The sequence below is a fragment of the Callospermophilus lateralis genome, chromosome 14, assembly GCF_048772815.1.
Source record: "Callospermophilus lateralis isolate mCalLat2 chromosome 14, mCalLat2.hap1, whole genome shotgun sequence".
Classification (NCBI taxonomy): Eukaryota; Metazoa; Chordata; class Mammalia; order Rodentia; family Sciuridae; genus Callospermophilus; species Callospermophilus lateralis.
This window is the reverse complement of record NC_135318.1, coordinates 89,319,845-89,337,407: the sequence shown is the minus strand read 5'-3', so window position 1 is coordinate 89,337,407 and position 17,563 is coordinate 89,319,845. Positions and strand designations below refer to the sequence as shown.

At 51.5% G+C, this 17,563-nt stretch overlaps 1 protein-coding gene across 1 annotated transcript; it reads left to right on the top strand.

The window, feature by feature from the left end:
• Nucleotides 1–5,567: 5,567 nt before the first annotated feature.
• Il37 (interleukin 37) lies at nt 5,568–9,686 on the top strand. Its single transcript, XM_076832781.2, has 5 exons — nt 5,568–5,649; nt 6,271–6,333; nt 8,264–8,383; nt 8,729–8,871; nt 9,453–9,686. Exons 1-5 carry the CDS (start codon nt 5,568–5,570, stop codon nt 9,684–9,686), a joined length of 642 nt encoding a protein of 213 aa, XP_076688896.2.
• Nucleotides 9,687–17,563: the final 7,877 nt, after the last annotated feature.

The window sequence follows — 17,563 nt, the reverse complement described above, 5'->3', positions numbered from 1 at the left end:
TTGGGCCCGTGACAACTCCACACCCGTCCCCACGCCTGTCAGTCCCCCTCATCAAGGTCAGGGACGGCCAAGGGTGAGGGGGTAGCCTGAAGCCTGGCTGCAGAGCCCCTCGGGCCTCCTCAGGCTCCCCGGCATTCAGTGTGGGAGACCAGTCATGGCTTCTCAGGGCCAGGAGCCTCCAGCCACGGGGTCTTGGTCAAGGCATACCACTTTTCTGAAACAGATATTTTCTGTTGCAGATATTACGTCTTAGGGTTGGTATTGGTGTCACGAGAAGGTAATATGTGAGGAGTCACTGGAGCATATTTAACTTGAATGGAAATTCAGAGCTCCTGGCAGGCAGGGCCACCAGGACATGGGTAACTGGTATTGCCCAGCTTGACAGACAGAAGTCCCCAGGCCACTGTCGGAGCTGCTCAGCGACAGGCCCTCTGGGCTGCTGGTGCCTGGACATGATGTCAGGCCTTAAACTGAACCTTGGCTGCTCAGTCTCTGATGTCTGGACACAGACCCCAGCTCTCTCCTGCTCCTAACCCAGGCCTGTACTGCTCTGTGTGTCTGGACAGACCCAGGACCTATATGCATTCTTTTCACTCAGGAGGCCTGGGCTGTCCTTGCCCCCAATTCTGCAATATATCACAGCCCCTGGGGATGGGCACCTAACAGGCACTACTTTTCCCCAAAAAACCAACTCAGGAGAAACTAGAGAAGCAGTGAGAATATGGATTCCAGGAACTCACCCTGCAGGGGGCTGACCCCGTGGTGTGTGGGTTCCGCAGGGTGCAGAGGAGGGGCCAGAGGGGGTTGTAGGAGTAGGTGGGTAGGAGGGAAGCTTTTGGGTTTTGCTCTTCACATGAGGCCATGATGGCTTTGGGTCAATAACTGGCTGCCCCTTGACCCAGTCCCAGGCCACTGGAGGCAGCGGGGTAATACCCCAGTGGTTCAAAGGTCTTTGTATGAAATCAAACCTTTTAAAAATGCAGTCATAACCAAGAGATGAGGTGCTCCTGGAATTTCCAGAAGTTCTGGAAGGTTCTCTCCAGAGTATTGCCCTCAACTCTGTGAAATACTAACATCCCATAGCACAAATAAAAAGCAGTGGCAAGAATGAAGAATGAAGAAAAAGTTCCTGAAGCCTGGTGTGGATGAGGGAACAAGGCCCCACAGAGCTGCCACAGGGTGAAAGGGAGGGGCCCCTGCCTGGTGTCCAAGGGCTGGGGGGACCATGGACCCAGGCGCCATCTTGGCTGCACTCCCTGAGCAGCAGCAGCCTCTGCCCATGGGTGAGGTGGACCTGGGGTGGGCGTCTGGTGAGAGGCCTGCTCAGGAGCACACATCTGCCCTTATTAATCACCTGTCATCCCTGAACTGTGGCCTCCTGAAGGTCTCTGTAGCGTCCAGCAGTGTCTCGTGTTTTCAGAGATGTCCGAGGAGTGAGTGGCCTGGGAGCTGCTGGAGTTCCTGTGGCAGAGCCGGCTTGTAATTCTCCTAAACCCACCACAGTGTGTCCCTCAGCGCACCTGCCACCTGGACCTGGGAGGCTGGCTTGAGACGGAGCGATGCAGCCCTGCTGTCCTCTCCACTCTGCTCCAAGGTGGGGATGCCTTACATGGGAATCTGCTGCATGTAGCAAGTCATGCAAAAGCCTCTCCCTTCTCCAACACACGTGGCGTGCATACTCCTAAGATCACATGAAAATAAATGTGTCCACAAAACATACGATATGCACACAAAATGCACAACATATGCAATGTATATGTCCACTCTCCCCAAACCCATGCATGCCACAAAGCACACACACACACACACACACACACACACACACACACACGGGAACTTAATGACCAGCCAAAAAGTCTGAATGGTGATTGTCTTTGCAGTGAATAGTTAGAAAAGTGGGAAAAAAATCATCCAATAAATTATAATTAGTTCTTAAAATCACTGTAATATATAAAAAACTATATAAAATAAAACAAGTCCTTTGACCTAGCGATTACATATCTAGGAATTTATGCTTTTAGGAATGATCAGTGATATTTGCAAAGATTTAAGCTCAAGCACATCAATGCTAATATATACCTCTGTAGCTATATTGTAACAACAGAATATCATGTGCTTAATCTGTAACACACATGTACGTTCCTATGATGGTATAAAAGTGAGAATAGCGCACATGTTTAACATTTGGATTAGGTGAATTGTGTTCTGTCCATTGTGACGCAGTTTGATTGTCCCTTGTTCTCTTCCTGGGCCTCTCACAAATAAACACTTAGTACTTCGAGTGTCAGTATTGGTTTGGGCCACAGACTCGAGCCACCAAACACCCCACGTCACACTACACAGCACCCCATTGTAGACCAACTCGTTTCCCTTCCTTCTTGGAGTCACTCGGGCATGAACCCCACAAGTCTGTTGGTACCAACCTGACCCGGGCGTTCCCACCCCTCTCCCTCTTCCCCATCCTGAGCAATGCCCGGCTACCCCACCCTCATGTCCTCATTCATCCGGAAACAGCACAACACAAATTTTGCAGCTGCCCTACCTGCGCCCTTCAGACAACTTAGTAGCAATCTTGACTTCATTTTGGTTTTGCTCCCTTTTGTCCTTCATAATCTCATCTCCATCCTAGGATGTTTATCAAGAGTTCTTCCACAAATATCTCTCATTAAGAATTTAGCAGCTTCTCAAGACAGTTAGTGAAACACTTTAGCAGTTAAAAATGGCACTTTATTAAAAATAGCACTATCATTAAAAATAATAGTGTAGAAAAGAATTGATGAAATGGAATGATGTTTGTGATATCACATTGATTAGAAAACTCACCATACTAACTGGGAAAGAGATATTACCAAACAATTTGTCCAACTCACTTCCATAGGTGTGGATGTAAAGGTGTGCATGGAAAATGACTCCAGGAGGAGACCCCAGGCCTTGGTCCCAGTTGAGAGACGGGGCTGGAGTATGCTCAGAAAGGCCTGAGGTAGAGTCCTGTCCTTTCCAGTGACTAGGGAGGTGACCTTGAGTAAATTGCTTATCCTCCTTAAACGTGCCTTTTGTCTGTAACACAGGGATGATATCTACCTACAGGATCGTCAGAGGATTAGGTTCTAGGTAAAGAAAGAAAGGCCAGTCCAGTAAGGGCACTGTGGCTTACCACCATGGCTGACCACTGTGGCTGACCACTGTGGCTGTTCCCGGTTGTGGAGGGTTGGGTCGTGGTCCAGAAGCGGTTCTCTTTGCTGTGCTTTTGCCTTTGTTTGGCTCTGGAGCACGTGCCGTACAAAATGCGAGGTAATGCAGGAAGATTCTAATGGGCTCCTTCTGGTCCTTGGTGGGCTCCATCAGGGACGGCTGCTTGGGGGTGCCTTGCATGTCACCTTTGAAAAAGAGTGGTGGAGAAGAGGTGCAGGTAGAGTGGCCCTAGAGTGCACCCGGAAGGAAGCCTGAGAGCAGGACATTTCCTCCGGAACTTGGGGACTCAGCTTGTTGTAAGTTTGGAACCGGGGCCAAGAACCCATGTCAGAATGAGGTCTTCCCCGACCCTCTCAGGCTCCCTGGCTGACCTGGACCTGGTGTCTCTTCTTTTCTTCACTCACATCTGTTTCCTACCCCTTCACAGTTGGACAGAGTGGGCAGCTGCAAAGTCCATCTCAAGGGCCTTGAAGTGTGTCATGTGGATGAGGCACAGGCCTTGGCAGAGTGACACCACCCCACGGGAATTGTTTATACCATTGGCATGGAAACCACAAGGCGATGAGAGGTGTCTGATGACCCAGAAAGCTGTTTATCATTGGCTGCAGGAATGCCGTCATTGCATTGTAACACCCACTCCCAAATCTGGCGTCCCCAGTCAGGACCAGCCTGGCTCCTCCGGACCAGGGTTTATAAGCGCAGAAGACAGAGCCCCAGGAGTCCACAAGGGAGTCACAGACCACAGCGATCCCCAGGCCAGGTAGGTGGTCATCACCCATTCCCCCGCCCTGAGGCCCATTGTCACGATGGGTAGGTGACAGAGCCTGGCCACACCTTCCTTTTCTCCCCACTAGAAGTATTATCTCTGCAGCCTGCAGGCTCCCAGGACGGCTTGTGCCAGTGTCACAGTGTTGCTGGAGGGCCGGGTGGACACTGGCTTAGCAAACCTGCAAGTCCAGATGATGCCAGCAGCTTCTCTGTAAGCGGAGAAGATTGATTTCAGATCTAGAAAGTCCTGGTCTTTGGAAAGAGGTTTTGGAAGTTGGTGCTGTGAGTGTTCTCAAGGGGACAAGGAGAGCTCAGATGGCCTGTCCATGCCCTCTTCAGGGAGTACAGTGGGAGCCTCCTGGATTTATCTTGATAGGGGTTCCAGATTCCCTAAGCAGCTCACAGGGTTGTCCCAAGGTCCTCCAGCCTGTGGTAACGTTCCTTCCTCTGGACATCTACATTTCTGCCAGGCACGTCTTGTGGTGATGTACTGTCAAACTCTCTGTCTTCTCGAGTTCGTTCCTTGGTTTACCCCACACTGCAAAGGCAGCCTTGCTCTGTGACTATGGGGTGCTGCCAACCACAACTCAAAACCTAATGGTAGATATTGCTGTGCCTAAAGACCCATCAGCTCCCCCCAACTCCCCAGAGCTGCCTGGTGGTCATCTTCCCTCCTGCTCACTGTCCCCGATGCTGAGCCCTGGAGTCCTTTCCTGTCATTGTTATTTGTTGCAAAGCAGTTTGGTTCTCCTGGTGTCATTCCTAAGCCATTCTCTAAAGGTCTGGTTTTCACACCAAATGCCATCTCCACAAACTTGGAAGTGGTACCTGCCCGGAAGTCACATAACTTCAGATTTCTCACCTGTAAAACGGGATGAAGAGTTCTTGCTCCATTTCTTCTCCTGGACTAATGTTGGGGAAAGTGCTTTGTCAAATGAAATAGGGTGTGAAGAATTTATATAATTATGTCTCCTCCAACGCTCCTAGTGAAGCAAATAGTGGGAATCTACCTGCCCAAGACAGGAGTTGAGCTTTTCTGGGGCATTTGGAAACTTAGCGTTTCTTGGCAAGATCTTGCAGGGATATTGCCCTCTGTTAGGTAAAGATTAGGTTACTCCAGAGTCAGCAACCTTCTACAGAAAGGCTCAGGTGGTACGTTAGGTGTTGCTGGCCCCTCTCTCTCAAGTACTCACCTGTTACTGCAGCCCCCAAAGCAACCCTAGACACTATGTAAATGAGGAAAATAAAACTTTACTTAACCACAAAACAAGTGGGCCAGATTTGGCCTGTGGGCCATAGTGTGTCAGTCCGAAGAGCAATGCACGTTGAGCTTTTTATTCTTTATCATTGTTATGAAACGTTGTCAAGATTCACTAAAGTGATAGTGTGACCTGCGTGTTGGAGTTGTGACCCACTGTTTGGAACATGCTGCTTTGGAGGAGAGATGGGAGAGCGTGGTCCCGCTTTGCGAGGCCTCCTGCAGGCAGGGAGCATTGCCAAGCAGACAGCAGGGCGAGATGCTGCTTCAGGGACATGGAGCAACAGGGAGCTGATTCCTGCCTGTCTGTCCAGGTGCAGTGCCTCTTGTTATCTCACCAACACAGAAGATGTCCGTTTTGGAGGACAACACAGGAGAGAACATGGACTTTGAAGACTGGGAAGAAGAGGAAGCCCAGTGCTGCTCAGAAGGTACATTTTGGGGAAAACTCAGGGCAGGACCAGAGTAGAATTCTGAGAGCAGGATCTCCCGGCTGGCCTTGCACAGCGAGTGAGCGGCAGAACTTCCCTGGCAAATGAACCAGACTAGCGGGATCCGGAGAGAAAGGAAGGTTTGCCTCAGGGGCCCAGGCTCACAGGGGTGGATAAGTGGACTGTTCCCCGCCTCAGGGCTCAGGACCTTGAGCTTCACCACTGGTGCAGGCTTTCCCCTCCTAAAGCATCTGAGCCCTCCCATCTTGCCCAGGAGAAAAGGCCCGAGGTGGAGGGGCTGGCCTGGGACAGTGACTCTGGGCAGGGCTCTGGCACTCCCTGGAGAAAGGCAGAGGTCAGAGGGCAACAACAGGAGATATGAGTCTGTGCGTGGGGCGTGAAGGCAGAGACGGCAACCTGCCAGAGGTTGACCCCGGATTATTTCTTCTCTCTTTTGCAACATGTGTGTCCAGGGAAGTCATTTTTAAATGTCACTCCTGTCTCTCTGCTCTGTATTTCTCTGTGCAAACAAAATGAATTAAAGAATTAAGTGGCACCTAGAGCCTGTACATGCTTGGGATACCCCAGTTGTCTGTGTTCACTTGCCATCTCTGGTTGCAGACCCAGCTGGAAGCCCCATGGAGCCAGGCCAGAGCCAAGCCTCTGTGAGTTCTGCGCATACAAGTAAGGTCCCCGGCTGCAGTGATGGGTGGCCGAGGGGTGAGGGGATAGATAGTTTTGCTGGACCCTCTTAGACTGCAGACACCCAAGGGTGCTTCCCCTGTGTGGAGGGGAATCCCATTTGGAGGGTCTTCAGGAAAGATATACCCAAGGTGGGCTTCTGCAGAGAGGGCAGTGACCCAGGAGGCTGACACCCTGACCTCCCCACGGCACTGCTGAGAAACATGAGGGTGTCCAGAGGGGCGCCCTGGGACACCCTACCATGGAGCCCTCACAGGGTGCAGCCCCAGGAGGAAGCTGCTACCATCACACTGTCCAAGTGTGGACCTGAGGCAGAGGGGCAGTCACCTGCCCCAGGTGACATGGGGAGGAAGCCACAGATGCTGGCATTTAAGCCACCCTCTGTAGGCCCAACTCAGGGCTGCTGCTTACCAGGGTCTGAAGACAACAGCCCCAGCCCCAGCCCCAGGGGATCCAGACACTAGCCCCAGGGGATCCAAACACCAACCATCCCCAGGGATCCAGACCCCAGCCCCAGCCCCCAGGACCCAGACACCAGCCCTAGCCCCAGGGGATTCAGTACCCAGCCAGGTGTAAGAAACTAAAGGCTCAGAGCTGGTCTAGCTCAGGGCTCCAACCCCACAGCCCCTGCCCTGGGGACTCAGACTATGGGAGAGTCTGGAGTAACCAAGGCTGAGAGCGTGGGTCTCCCCTGACCCCTTGTCACCATGGAGTCACTCAGGATCTGGCCTGGGCTGGCCATCCCTTCACAAACACTGAGAGTCTCCTGTTAGGGGCTCTGTGGAGATATGGAGGGTCACATACAAGCCAGACAGGGGACCTGCCTAAGAGCTGATGGTGCTGTCATGTTGAGATGTGGTCACTGATTCCTGTGAGCAGGCCCGGGTGATCAGTGCGGGGGGCTGGGGCAGCCAGAGGATGCCATCCCCCTCCGAGGAGACTGAGTGGGCTGCATGGAGGAGGCAGGGTCAGCAGTGTGACCAGAGGATCCTCCTGGTCCTCAGGGAGGAGGAGACCAGGAGGGACAGTCCACTGAGCAGCTGGGCAGAGGCCTTGAGACCATGAACGGGAAGAGAATGAGGCCTTAGGATGACTCTCTGCCTTAGAATTTCCTGTCACAGATTCGCATGCCATGGCACCCTGCAGGGGGTGGGTACAATATTGTCACATTATCATATCTGACATTTCTCAGCTGCCTATCCCTGACAGCCTCGGCCCAACACTGGAAGCTCCTGCTTAGGAGCCCAGAGCCTGGGAAACTCCTTGGCCACCCCCATGGCTGTTTCTCCTACTTTAGGAGGTTTATCCAGGATGGGGGGCCACCTCTGTGGGTTCCTATAGGAGCCACTGTGGTGTGGCTCCTTCTTGAAGTGTCCTGGTTCCTGGGTCTGCTTGCCTTGGTGTCCCACCACCTAGCTGCCCATTATCACTCTCTTGGACAGATGGTGCGAGGGTCTCTCCCACCCCAGGCATTGCTGTGGGCACGATGCCCAGCCAGAGTTTAGGAAAGTGGGTCGGGACAAGCAATGATTGCCATGGTCCAGGTCTCATCTGTAGCACGGATGCTTTCTTAGCTCCGGTAAGTGCTACTTATTCAGTAAGCATTTAAATCCTCATAACCGTCTCTCAGGTAGGTGATTTTAATGTCCCCATTTCACAAACTAGGACATTCGGATTTGGAAAGATTCAGTAGCTTGTTCCAGGTCCCAAGGCAGCCATGAACGACACTCAGTTTGAACCCATCTGTGAAACTCTGGACCCCATGTGCTTACGTCCAGCGCTAATGTGCTCGTCCCAAGCAAGGCAGAAAGCCTGGAGCCTGGGAGCTGGGGCTGGCACCCTGGGATGTGGGGGAGATGGACCGAGACTCCCATTCGCTGGGATGCCTTGATATCTGGTCACATTTGTCCAGGTCCAAGAGTGAAGGCCAAAGAGCCCCAGAAATTCAGCATTTTCGACCGTGATCATAAAGTGTTGGTCCTGGACTCTGGGACCCTCAAAGCAATTCCAAATAAAAGCTACATCCTCCCAGGTAACTCACAGTCCAGCCAAGGTGAGATCTCTCTTTGCTGGCACCCCCAGTGCCAGCAGGTGTGGTCCTGGTGAGAGGCCCTAGGAGCTTTAGGAAGTGGGTAGAGGGCATGACGGGATCAGAGGGGAGTCTTCTGGAAGGGCAGGCTGAGAGAAGGAGCCTGTGGCTCAGGCTTGGAAGAGGAGGCTTGGGCCAGCATGGGGGAGGGGACTTTGATCCTGGGCTCCAGGGCGGGGGTGGGGGGTGGGGTGGGGGTGGGGTAGGGGGGCACCGGGGGACAGGGCTGTGAGTAAAGCCGCTGGCATCTCCCTGCTCTGAGATCTGCCCTCCTCTGTCTTCACACAGAGACATTCTTTGTGTTGGCCTCACATCTGGCAAAGTGCTCCGAGGAGAAAGGGTCTCCCATTTTGTTGGCCGTCTCTAAAGGGGAGTTCTGTCTCTGCTGTGACAAGGACAAAGGAAAATGTCAGCCATCCCTTCAGCTGAAGGTGAGCATTCCAGCCTGTCTTCCCGTATCTTTGGTCACCCAAAAGTGGCCCAATTTTGACTGCAGATCTAAGGCATGGTTTTTAATCCATCTTTTAAGATCATGCATAGAGCCAATTTTCCCATGGCCTTCTGATACCTGCTTTTTTCTCTATCTGTTTATTTTTAAAATTTTTGGTACTGGGAATCGAACCCAGGGGTGCTTAACCACTGACTGAGCCACGTCCCCAGACTTTTTTTTTTTTTTTTTTTTTTTAATTTAATTTGTGACAGGGCCTAAGTTGCTGAGGCTGTCTTCGTACTTGAGATCCTCCTGTCTCAGCCTCCTGGGCGGCTGGGATCACACCACACCTGTCTCAGTTGATCTTTAATTCTGGGGTTGGGGTGTGGAAGAGAAGGCTTGGATACTTGTCATCCTGCAAACATGGCTCCAAGCCCAACACCAGCCTTCCCAAGGGCATCTGCCCTAGATCCGTTCCTCCTCTCGGGGCAAAGGCCTGGGGCAAAGGCCTGGAGGAAAGGATCTTGTGTTGGGTTTTCTCCCTCTGGAAGCCTCTGCTGTCTGTCACCTCTTATCTCACAGAAGAAGAAGCTGATGAGTCTGGCCGCCCAGAAGGAGACATCGCGCCGGGCTTACGTCTTCTACAAGTCTAAGGTGGGCTCGCGGTACACCCTGGAGTCCGCTGCCCACCCTGGCTGGTTCATCTGCACGTCCTGCAATTCCGGTGATCCTGTTACAGTGACCGATAAAACGGGGCGAAGGAAACACACCGAGTTTTCATTTGAGAATCCTAGCAAAACTGAAATGAGCCAGTAGGGGCAGTGGCGCCTCCCCGGCCTCTTCTCTGACTCTACCCATCAGAGGGGAACACAACAGCTGCTTGCTCACTAACTCTGTGTCTGTGAGTTTCATTTCTCACCCACAAGGAGGGGTTTGCGTTTGAGGCTTAAGGAAAGAAGGATTGCCTAATGACGGACTCTCTTTGGAGAGGAAATCAAGTTCTGGGTTCTGCTACCCTGAACCGTCAGAGGCTGGGGGCTGGGTCACACGGTGCCATCTGGCCAGGCCCAGCTGGACACTTGCTGCAGAAGTCATCACAGGGTGCTTGCCTTGCTCTGGAAAGAGCGGTTTCTGCCACGTGGCAGCCCGGTGGGATCGACTGAGGCAGAAGTGCATGGAAATGGCTGAGGGTGTCCAGGGTACAGTGTGCAAGGAAGAGGGGTGACCGCAAGTCGCCATCTACTCACGTGATGTGTGGAAAGGGGTGGGTGGGTTTCAGACAGGTAGCAGAGTCACTTGACATGGGGGAAAGTTACCGAGACTGTGTCTGGGTCAGGTGGCAGCCAGAGAGCAGGTGACCAGTCAGTCAGCATTGGGTGTGAGGAGGCCTGGCGACAGGGGCCGGTTCTGTCCCTAAGGAGGGCTCTGAGCTCCTCAAGGGCAGCTGGCCGAATATCACCTGGGCCTAGAAACACAATGAAGGGCCAGGAGGGAGGCCTGGAAACTAGCTGTCTACTAGTTTTGCCTCTTAGGTTGCAAGTAGTATTACTTGCTTTTGGTTTACTTTAGCATAAAGTATACTAAAACACTAAGGAGCTTGCAGGAAGGAGGTTGGGCATGTGAGCTTCTTACTGCTACTGACCACTCACTTAATGTTCACTCAAAACAATGGGCCTCCGTGGGCTAAAATCAAGCCATCAGCAGGTGTTGCTCTGGACTCCAGGGAGAACCCACTTCCTGCCTTTCCAGAGGCTCGAGGTCCCTTCGTTCCCACCGTCCCTTCCTCTGCCTTCAAAGATGCAATGGCTCGTCAGGTCTTCCTCACCACCTCACCCTCGGACCCTCCTGGCTTCCTTCCTCACTTGCAGGGACTCTGGTCATGCACAGGGGTCTGCCTGAATAATCCAGCCGCCCTCCCCCTCAGGATGTGGAGCTACTCATGGCTGCCAAGTCCCTTTGCCACATGGCACAACAGTATTCACAGATTCTGGAGATCGGGGTGTGGGCATCTTGGGTGGGGGAATTATTCTGCCCCAAGGTAGCTTTTGGTATTGAAGGATGTGCCGAAGAACCAGCGACAGAAATTTCTAGCAGGCCAGAAATGGCACGAAGCTCTGGCTGTACCTCTCAGATGGATAAGAGCTAATCACATTGTTTTTTTAATCAGCAAAAAATTTATTTCCCAAGAGAGCATGTGGCTGTGCTGGTTTTGTTACATGCCCACTGATGAGGCAATTAAAGATGGTGCATAGATCAATGCTCCCGCAGGACGGTGTCCACCCAGTCTAATGAGATACTTAAAGTAGATCTGATGAGCTGATGCTAGCAGAAAGGCTGAGGGTTCAGGCAGGAGGCCAGACGCCAGTGTAAACAGGCAGTGAGGCAGTGTCCAGTTGCTGAGGGCCAGGTGAGACCACACACAGGCAGAGCTTGGCAGGGTCAGCCTCTTCTGTTGATGCTGCTGCCGATGGTGATGGTTACTAGCCCAATGCTTATTTTTTAAAAAAAGTATATGGTATTTTTAGCATTTTAGAATACATGCAGGTGACAGTGACGTCTTGGAGAGGAGGGACTGCTTTCTTCATAACATCACAGATCCTCCTGGATTCTGATGCAGGGCTGCCCATGACTGTGAGCACCCTGGCTCCCGGACAGACCCACAGAAAAGGGACGGGGCAGGCTGACCATGGCTGTGAGGAGGCCGACCATGCCCGAGACAGGCATGGTCTGCATCTGTCCTGCTCCTCTTCCCACCTGGTATATTGATTGCAATTTGTTGTGTAAAACACAAATTCTCAGGGTTGCACACCCTGAGGTTCTGACATAGGTGTTTGGGACACAGCTCATCTAGTTGGCTTTTACACAACGCTCTCAAGTAATTCTGATGCAGTTGATTCTTTGGATCCACACTTGGAGAAACACTATACTTTTCATTAGACAATGGAAACTTGATTTTGTGGCTGAGAGCATTTCTGGATGATTGGATGCTTGCAGACGCCTGTCCTAATATTCAGCCTTGGGCTTAAACACACCCTAAGGAATGTCCCAAGCAAGGTGACCTGTTTTAGTCGGCTATTTTGTTGCTGTGACTAAAGGACCCAATCAGAACAAATGTAGAGGAGGAAAGATTTATTTGAGAGTTTACGGTTTCAGAGGTCTCAGTCCATAGAAATCTGGCTCCATTCCTAGGGGCTCGAGCTGAGGCTGAACATCATTGGCAGACAAGTATGGTGGAGGAAAGCAGCTCACAGGTTGGTCAGAAGCAGATAGAGAGACTGCACTCACAGATACAAATGTATACTCAAAGCCACGCCCAATGCCCACCTCCTCCAGCCACACCCACCTCCTCAGGTACACTCAGTTAATCCCTCTCAGGGGCTTAATCACTGATGGGGTGAAGACTCTCACAACCCAGTCATTTCTCCTCTGAACCTTCTTGCCTTGTCTCACACGTGAGCTTTTGGGAGACACCTCACATCCAAACCATAAAATGACCTGAGCCCAAACCACGGAGTAATTCCAGTGTGTAGCACACTGGGTGGCTGTGCATTGTCCCCAGCATGGAGGTGACCGGCAGAAGATAGCACTGAGAGAGGCTTTTCCACACAGAGCTCCAAGGCCTGGGCTGGCTGAGGGAGTCCTCTGCTGGTGGACTTCACCTTGGGGTGAGGATTAAAGACTGAGCAGACCCGGATGCTGCCCCTGTCCTCAAGGGAGACAGATGTCACTCAGTGCGACTGGGGCCTGCCCTATCAGGAAACCAGAGGGGAAGAGACACCTGAATGAGCTAGGGAGACAGCGTGGGCTTAACTAGGCTTAAGGTGGGAGAGAGCCTTCTGCCATCTTTGAGGAGGTGGATACAGAGAGAAGACACAGAGAAGGAGGGATGTGGACAGCACGGAGCCCGGTGCATCTCCCTGCATGGCAAGGGTGGCTAAGGGCAGCCCAAGCTGTGGCACCCATCCCACCCACTCGCCTTGGCACCTCTATTCCTGGAGGGAGGACCAAGGGAAGGGATGGTGCTTTAGAGGCACTGGGAACTTCTGTCCCCATCTCTCTTCCCCTGTTCCCTGGAAAGCTTAAAACCATTTGCTGACCTCACAGAAAAAAAAAAAACAAAGTTTGCCGGAGAGGCAATGAGGGAGAATGTGGCCTTGGGGACTCCAAGGGCACAGGACAATCTGTACATTTACTTTGAAAATCTGGGAAGAGAATATGTCTTATTCTTCTTTAGACAACCCCAAAGCATTCAATGTCTCCTGCTCGCTCCACTCTCTGAAACTCTGTCCCTCCCCGCCCCTCACAGTCCTGCTGACCTCACCCTTCCTTCCTGCGGCCTGGGACAGCTCTGCTCCTCATTCCCAGGCAGGGGTACGTGGGGGCCTCGCGCTGTTGTTGGTACTTCAAGAGGCCAGGAAAACCCCACGTTCAGCAGCTTTTAGTCACCCCAGTTACTAACTAGCTGGGTCTCCTGGCCTTACCTGGCTAATGTCACCCCTGGCTGTGACCCGGGGGGCCATGTGTTGATCTGCAGGACTGAGAGATAGTTTTGTGGAAGAAATAGGAATGTTGTCAGAATCAACATGAATTCCCTTATATCAACCCTGAAAAATGAACAGATGAAGCTGAAGGGTAAGAAGGCAGGGTCTTCCACATGGTCGCCTGGTGGGGTCTACACTGCAGCCTGCAAGGATCCGAAGCTTAGAGAGGCCACCAGCCTTCTACAAAAGTCCTTTGGCAGAGATACCTGTCCAGCAGCGGTCGGTCTGGTTTCAGATTGACACCACTCTTGTGATTGATCACTGTGCCCAAGGGTGATTTCAGAATATCTAAAGTAATCCTTCCCATTTTTGCTTAAAAACCTCCCCTGGCCTCAGTTGTCATGGCCATACGTTCCCACTGAGGTGTTCTGCTCTGTGTAAATAAATATCCACATTCTTTGGAGAATCTCTCTGTGTGCCCCTTTGTTTAGATTGACAGTTAGGGACTTTTTTTTTAATATTTATTTTTTAGTTATCGGCGGACATAACATCTTTGTATGTGGTGCTGAGGATCGAACCCGGGCCACATGCATGCCAGGCGAGCGCGCTACCACTTGAGCCACATCCCCAGCTCCAACAGTTAGGGACTTTTAAAGAAATCATATCAAAAGTGGCATTAAAAGCCTTGTGATATCTATGTTCTAACCCTGGCTAACTTGGCTTGTCACAAGACCCTGATGACATTTCTAGGGATTTTAAAATCCATACCAGAGTTAAATATTATGGAACATATATTTGATTTGCATGATTGATAAGCAAGTCCCTGGCACGGTTGGAATTGGGGGTGGGATGTGTCTTCATGCTGGGGTGGAAGAGGCTGGGGTGTCTCTGGGTGGTGGAAAGAGCTCATTTCACATCCTTGTCATGTCCTGACAGTGAGACCCTGGCAGGGCAGCCTGCCTGAGGCTTCACTTCAGATATAAAATGGATGTCACAACAGAGACATGAGATTGTTAAGCCCCAGGGTGAGGCCAGGCCGATTGCTCCTGTAACACATATTGAAATGACTCTGAGGCCATTAGGAGGGTTTTGGATCTGGAACCACCTCCAAAGGATCATGTGCTAAGAATTGGTCCCTAGATGGTGGCGCTACTGGGAGGCGGAGAAAACTTTAGGGAATGCGGCCTGAGTGGAGGAAGCAGTGGATGTGCTTTTAAGGAGATATTGAGACCCAGCCCCTTCCCATCTGTCTTTCTCTGCTTCCTGGCCATCTTTGTGAACACTTTTACGTCACCTCACCCTCCCTGCCACGATGTTCTGCCTCCACAGGCCTCAAAGCAATGAAACCAGCTGACTACAGACTGAAACCATGAGCCTGCAACAAATCTTCCTTCCTTTTAGGCTGTTTATGTCGGGTATTTTGTCACAGTTATGGAAAGCTGACTAATACAACAATGGATATCAGAATGAGTTCTAAGGCACATCTCTCGGTGAAGGATTTGTTATAATGAAGCTCTGAGAAGCAGCTTGAGAAATCCTGAGCTCTTTGACTGCAGTGAGGGTCCAAAGAGGTCCAGCGTGGCAGTTCAGGGAAGACCCAAGTGGAGGATTGAGAGAGAGAGAGAGAGAGAGAGAGAGATGTGCTGTGGGATCTAACCACCAACACCATCATCTTCCCATGTGGACAGTGATGAGGGAGAGTGGGGTGCCCACGCCCCACCACAAGGCCACAGAGAGGGGCCTCAGGCAGCCTGGGAGTTGTGCAGTGCCTGCTGGACTAGTCCTACTGCTCCCTGGAAACCCAAGGCTGGGAGAGGGTTGGTCACCTGCTGTCAGTGAGGACGCAGGCATCTGACCTGCCAGAGCCAGTGAAGACCAAGGACACCGGAGTGTGGGTGCTGAGTGGCCCTGAGGAGGGCCTGGGTGAGAGGGGCTGGTGGGCATCCTCACTTCCTGCCCAAGAGGGCTGCTGCAGGACAAATAGACCTCAGCCCTGGATGCTGGCCGGCGCCCACGGGGGTGAGGGGAAGGCCAGCGCTGAGCCGGGCAGCTCAGGTCAAGGGAGCAGTGAATGAGCGACGCCATCCGTGCCAGGCACACAAGGCCACAGGGACCTCGGGGTGGACAGCACGAGCCAAGCCCAGAGCACAGATCAGCCAGAGGAGAGCAGAGCAAGGAAGAGCAGCACCTTGCTTCCGTCACTGGAGGGGACAGAGAGGGAAAGAGGAGCTTGCAAGGAACTGCTCTGGCAGACCCTGACTGGCTGCCACTGTAGACTTCTTTGCATTCTTCTTTTTAAAGGAGAAAGAGTTTACTTTGGGCTCCTTTTCAGCCCATGGCTGGCCCACTCCGTTACCCTGGGACCTGGTGAGGCGGAACATCGTGGCAGGAGGTGTGGTGGAGGACAGGAGCCCGGAAGACGGTGGCCAGGAAGAGGAGGGTGCGTCTCACCGCTAATCTTCCCTGGCATCCGATTTTGGACAAAATAAGGTTGACTTTTGGTCTTTTGATTTGTTTATTTATTCATTTTTTTAAATTTTGAGAAAGCATAAAGCAAAGAATATAATGAATAATAATATGGAAAAAATTGATGTTTTTACCACTTAGAATTTTTAATTGTCAATATTTTGTAATACTTGCTTCCAGTCTTTTTTTATTTTTTCAATAAAACCATAAACTGTTGGAATTGTAATAGCAGCCTCTCTCTGGGCTCATTCACACTGTGTTTTTTTTCCCAACACCCCCAGAAGTCACCCTATCATGAACTAGATGTGAACCCTTTCTGCTCATTTTTGGATACTCTTATATTCATACGTAGATATTTATGAGTGCCATACAATTTTATCTTGTGTGTTGTAAGAATTTGTCAGTGAGCTTTTAGTAAGTACATATGGTATGCTTTACTTCTTTTCATTAAATGATTTGGTTTTTATGCTTCTCCTCATTGACCTGGTGGAACAGTGTTCTGTAACAAACCACTCTCCTAAAATAGAGAAAATCTGAGCTCTGAGAGCAAAGTTTTCCTTTAAGGAGGGCGTCTGCTGCGATTAAAAGGGACCATGAAGAACATAACCTGGACGTCCAACAGTTTGATCCTGGTGGCAAGATGTCCATTTTACCTTGATGAAGCAGCTGGAAGAGATTTCACCCTGGAGATTCCAGAACTAAGTCACCTCCCTACGGGAAAACCAGGTGAAGTGGAGTTTGTCCATGTTGGGGTTTAGATAGGAGGGGTCCCCCCAAACCCGATGTGAGATAAGGCAAGAGTGTTCTGAGGTGAAATGATCAGATTAGGGAGCTGTCACCAGATCAGTCTTAAGGGACACAGATAGGGTGTTTCTTAAGGATCCAGACGAGAAAGATGAGCAGCTGAATAAAAGGAGGCGCAGCTCCAGACCTCCAGTCACGATCAGGCTTCCCACTCGCAGATGCCCTTTCTGGGTAGGTGAGGCCACCTCAGTGTTGGACCTAGTGCATAAGATCCTGGAGCCCAAACACACCTCTCCTGTCCACTTTGTGCCTGGGCTCCAAGTTTCTCCTCTGGCTGATCCTCTGCTGAGGATCTGGGCTTTGCCTGCCTTTGACCCCAACACAGATGGGTGACAAGGGCCCTGCTGCCCACCTTCCCTGGTGAGGACTCACGCCCATGGTGCCTGGCCATGCCCCATGGACATGGGACCCTAATGAGGCTACTGGGTTTGCTTTCTCTATTGGATCACTTTCCCAGAACCCGTGTCACCTCCATGCATACATGGCTAGCTGCACAGCTCAGCATTGCCCCCGCTGCCATTTGGAGGTGACAGCCAGTAGTGGCTTGCCTACATTTGAGATGCCTGGGGAGGTCAGACCAGGGGAAGTTCAGGTGGGCTTAGGGAAGAGCAAATCCACAGACATCGAGACCACTGTTCCCTAGTAATTTACTCCAGTCTAGAATGATGTAATTAACCCAAACTGCATGCACATTAAAGGGACAAATGACACCAGAAACAAAATCCATGAACTTGCTTATGACAACATTTATGGGGAGGAGATATTTTGTTTGCTGCTCTTATTAAAATCAGGAAGAACACCCAAATGAAACAAGCTCTGGCTATTGATTCCGAGTTCGCTATGTAGCGAGAGAATGGCCCAGCATCCCTGGTGCTTGGCAGAGACTCCAGGGGAGGCAGAGGACTGGGAAACCTTTCTCGATGGAGAGAGAGGTGGGTGGAC

Bases quoted from the DNA above. Each gene is read 5' to 3' on its own strand.
- Il37 (XM_076832781.2), top strand. From the start codon at position 5,568: ATGTCCGTTTTGGAGGACAACACAGGAGAGAACATGGACTTTGAAGAC. The intron at 6,334-8,263 runs GTAAGGTCCCCG...ACATTTGTCCAG, and splicing joins TGTGAGTTCTGCGCATACAA to GTCCAAGAGTGAAGGCCAAA. The intron at 8,872-9,452 runs GTGAGCATTCCA...CTTATCTCACAG, and splicing joins AGCCATCCCTTCAGCTGAAG to AAGAAGAAGCTGATGAGTCT.